This window comes from Sphaeroforma arctica (assembly GCF_001186125.1).
Source record: "Sphaeroforma arctica JP610 unplaced genomic scaffold supercont1.77, whole genome shotgun sequence".
Classification (NCBI taxonomy): Eukaryota; class Ichthyosporea; order Ichthyophonida; genus Sphaeroforma; species Sphaeroforma arctica.
In genome coordinates, this window is record NW_014040481.1 from 105,012 (window position 1) to 109,282 (window position 4,271).

Sequence of the window (4,271 nt, forward strand, 5' to 3'; positions counted from 1 at the left end):
ACATACTTCTACGTTACTGGTTCTACTGGAATGTCTTGCAGATAGGCTTATGAGCTATTAGTATTGCGCGCTTTTCAATTAACTCACAGAAGTATTTGAGAGCATACATCATTTGTTTATCCTCGAGGTTGAGAGATTCCTTAAGAGTAGAGTAGTCAACTTCTGCTTTAGTACTTCCGAGTTGCTTAATAAAGCTCGGTTCATTGTATTGTATACAGTTAGTAATACGCACTGCTTACGTTAAGATGGGGTCGTTCTCTTTTCAAAACTCAGCATTAACGCTTGCGTACCCTTACCTTGTCTAACTTTCACTGCATCATCCTCATTACTAGAGTGGTTGCTCCCTAGTGACGTGCTGGTATAGTGATTCCTGAGGGGTTACTGCCAGGATTACTTGGCAGATATTATGAGGTTGTTATGCCTCATCAATTGTCATACGATCAAACATTCGTTCAGAGTTAGGTCTGTCCAAATGGTGATCAATTTATGGTTTTAGATGTTTTGCAGATTTTGGCTGGCCAGGGGGGTACTCGGGTAGAGAAAAGTATATACCTCTCTATCCACATAAATTGGCTCACATTGAATCATTGAAATCAATTGTGGCAACCATTTATCCGAATTTTATATAAATCTATCTGAAACGCATCAGCTTCTGAGTGTTCCAGAGTTTGGTATCGCGGCAGTTGCGCATTGTGATGAGCTGCAAACATATCTATTGTATGTGGTCCATATATGTTGTCTGCGATATTGAACCATCTAGGATTGGCCATACGATCCTTAGCTAGTAACTTCCGAACCATCTTTTTGAAGTCCGGTACAAAGCTTGACAGCATTGTATACCATAATATGTGTTGTGCCAAATACAACTTTTGCGATCGAGTTAGATTTCATGTCCTTTAGGTGTTACAATGATTTCTGATCGCACAGCACGTTAAAGTGTGTGCCATATAGGTAGTTCATAAAACGAGTGAGTGCAGTCACAATAGCTAATAGCTCTTGTTGCACCGTCAGGTAATTGATCTGAGACGAGTTCATAGCCCTGCTAAAGAACTGTACATATCTTGGTTTCCCATCAATCATTTGATGCAGAACGCCTCCGAGTGCCATGTCGGATGCATCTGTCGCCAATATAAACGGTATTCTATCCTTTGGTGGCTGAACTACAGGTGCTTGCCGAACCACTGTTTTGAGCTGCTTAAAGGCATCATCACAGTATTTGGTCCACAACGCTCCTAATTTACCTTTTTTGACATCTCAAATGCCCAAACGGGTTAAGGTAACTTACTAAGTGTGGAACCCCATCAGACAAAAAGTTGACGAAGCCACACATACTGTCTACATCCTTGCATGTGGTAGGAGCTCTCCAGTCTAGCAAGTGTTCTACTTTCCCTGGGTCGATCATGGTCCCTTCCCCAGAAACGCAGTAGCCCAACAGTTGAATCCCGTTAATGATAAATTGAAATTTCTTGCGGTTAATAATTGAAGTTTTGTTGTTGTTTAATCTATCTAGGACTTCGCGCATAACTGTTTCGTGTTACTCTTTGGTCTTGGTAAATACAACTATTTCGTCAATATATTTTTACAATTATCCATATCTCGAAACAAATCTTGCATGATCTGTTGAAAGAAGGTTGGCAACATGTGCAAACCGAAAGGTGCACCCTTAAATGAATAATGGAGTCCATCCCAGGTGAAGGTAAAATACTTCTAATGCGGCTTGCAGATCTTCATCTGGTGACAGCCCTGCTTCGATGGTGGAAAATATCTTGGCTCCCTCCATGCGCCTCAGCAATTCATTTATCCTCAATAGGTGAAAATTGAGTGCTAATATCAGCCCATTGATTGGGCTCATATCCAAACACACTCGAACCTTCGTAAGCGTTCCGTCAGAGTTAAATTAGTCGACTGCCAAGAGAGCTAGGTTGACTGGAGCTGGTTCGTAGTTGAGTGCGATCACCCTATCATCTAACCATGCCTTCATCTGTTCACGTACGACTTGCTCATGACGCCATATATCATGAATTTAGGCTAGTCCATGATCTTGATCTTGTCCTTCTCAAAAACTAGATGCTTAAGTTTCTACGTGAGTTTTATCTCTTTCACGGTCTTCGAAGGTTTATACACCGGCACCAATAAGTTATCGTCCGACTGGTCCTTCTGCGGGTCAATGTTGGTAGGTAAACCGGTAATTGTACTACCTAACGACAACAAATCTCCCATACATACTAATAAAGCATAATCCGGATATGTGTTACAAAGGACGGCTTTCGTCACGGTAGTACGCTGATCTGTCAATGTAAACCTAAGATCAACCGCCATGTCTCGACACGTGATCTCCCTTTCATCTGCTAACTTTAACATAGTTGGGTTCTGATATACGAGATACATCCGTCATCTTACAGAAACGTGATGATATACATGAAATTTGCGAGCCCAGATCCACCAATACTTTTATTTCATACCCATTAACTAGTACATCTAGGATGACTCGCTCATCTTGCGGTGCATCTTTGTGTCTTTGTGACAAAACACGGTAAGATTGTCACTTAATGTCGACCTTAGGTTGTACTTTACAGGGATGCTTACGGTATCCTCCAGTCCCGGCACAGTCAGCACACTTCGCGACGAAATATTTATACTTGTCCGCATGCTTTCCGTTCCAACGCCCATTCGGTTCGTGTTGGGTCATTATCCAATTGCAATCAACCTCGCTACAGTTCTTGATTTCCTTATACCTAGGCTTAGGGAGTACTGTGGGCTGGACAGCCTTGCCTACATGGCTGTCTTTTGTGTTGACATTGATCTTGTGCCAATCAGAACCTTGTACATACTTGTTCTTATGACCACTCATGTCTCCACCTTTGCTTCCCTTGTGACCTCCAGTTGCTGACTGAGAGTCTCGACCATTACCTGATCCTCCCGTTGTATTGGTGGCAACCTTCTTGTGAGGTTGCATGAATTTTACCACAGAACTTTGACGCTTTGTTCAGGTCTGATCTGCCCGCGAATAAAATTCAGCCCAAGTCAGGTCTGCGAGTTTCATAATATCGTAGGTAGCTCTTTCGATGGAAATCTCGCGTACCTTGTCAGGGTAAGATTGCTGCACGTCGGCATATAATATCTCCTGATTATTTCTGTGAAGAGTATACCAAAAGAGTGTCTGTACCCACAGCACACACATGCTCTACTTATCAGTTGACAGCTTCTTAGTTTGAGTACGTGACATATGTGTGTCCAACTCCAATAGGTAGTGTGACACGGGCGTTCCTTCGTCTGGTGGTACCATGATAGATACCAACACTTCCGGTCGAGAGTCCGTCGTGAATAGATGCACGACTATGTCGCTCTGCTCTTTCCACGTTTTCAGCTTGTTAATAGCCACGTTAGCCTTCTCCAACTTATTGTATTTATAGGAAGAAGGTTTAAAGCTCTGTTGTGTTACCTCGAACTATAGGTTCTTACGTAGATTTGCATGAGCATGATCTGTCCAAACTCTTTTAGGGATCTAAATAACAACGTCATACTGCCTGTATCGATTGGGTCCTTATGGTCCTACCGATCTCAGGTCTGCATGTCGTTGGTAGTTTACTTATGTCATTTACAAACTTCTTGCCTTCCACAGCCTTCTCCGTTTGAATCACCCGTAGCTCAGAATCAATCTTCGTCTGGAAGTGCGTAGCCATTGACATGTAAAGACTAGCTACATCTATCCTGTCTTGATCCATCGCTGCGAGTGATGCAGCTTTTGCCTTGTTCATACGGACTATAAAGTCAGCGATCTATAAATGACTACTTGTCTGATCTGATCCAGTCTGCTCTAATTGTAACTGACCAGAAAGTCACTTCTTTACCTCCTCCTTTGATCCACCAGGTGCATCGACTGTTTTGGCCGTCACCACGGAAACTACCGGGGGTGGCGTACTGTCTCCATTTGATAGCGATTGACTCTCAGCCTGGGCTTGCGCCGGGACTGGTCCTCCATCTTCCTGTGCTTGATATATTTTCTCTTGCTTAGAAACTACTCGTGACTTGAAACTTATATATCCTTCAGTGCTCGATGGTGATTGCTGGGCTTCAGATGATGAAGTCCGAATCCTCTTCGGCTCTCCCTTATCTGACAGTAACTCGAAATCTACTAGCGCCTCATACAATGCTAGGTGATTTGATATCAAATCGGGAAAATCGAGTAGCGCATCCCGAATTGCATACCCGACCATATTAGAACAACTTATGTCTCTCTTAGTCCCGAATACTTCAGGTAGCACTTTCGG

The 4,271-nt window shown here is 43.0% G+C and overlaps 2 protein-coding genes across 2 annotated transcripts; both read right to left on the minus strand.

The window, feature by feature from the left end:
- Window positions 1–2,542: 2,542 nt before the first annotated feature.
- SARC_01843 (hypothetical protein) lies at window positions 2,543–2,956 on the minus strand (the record flags this gene model as incomplete). The annotated part of the gene is made up of 1 exon (XM_014304425.1): window positions 2,543–2,956. The coding sequence occupies one exon, from the start codon at window positions 2,954–2,956 to the stop codon at window positions 2,543–2,545; it is 414 nt and encodes a 137-aa protein (XP_014159900.1).
- An 883-nt stretch (window positions 2,957–3,839) lies between these two features.
- On the minus strand, window positions 3,840–4,217 carry SARC_01844 (hypothetical protein; the record flags this gene model as incomplete). Its single annotated transcript, XM_014304426.1, has 1 exon — window positions 3,840–4,217. One exon carries the CDS (start codon window positions 4,215–4,217, stop codon window positions 3,840–3,842), a length of 378 nt encoding a protein of 125 aa, XP_014159901.1.
- Between the last annotated feature and the right edge of the window lie 54 nt (window positions 4,218–4,271).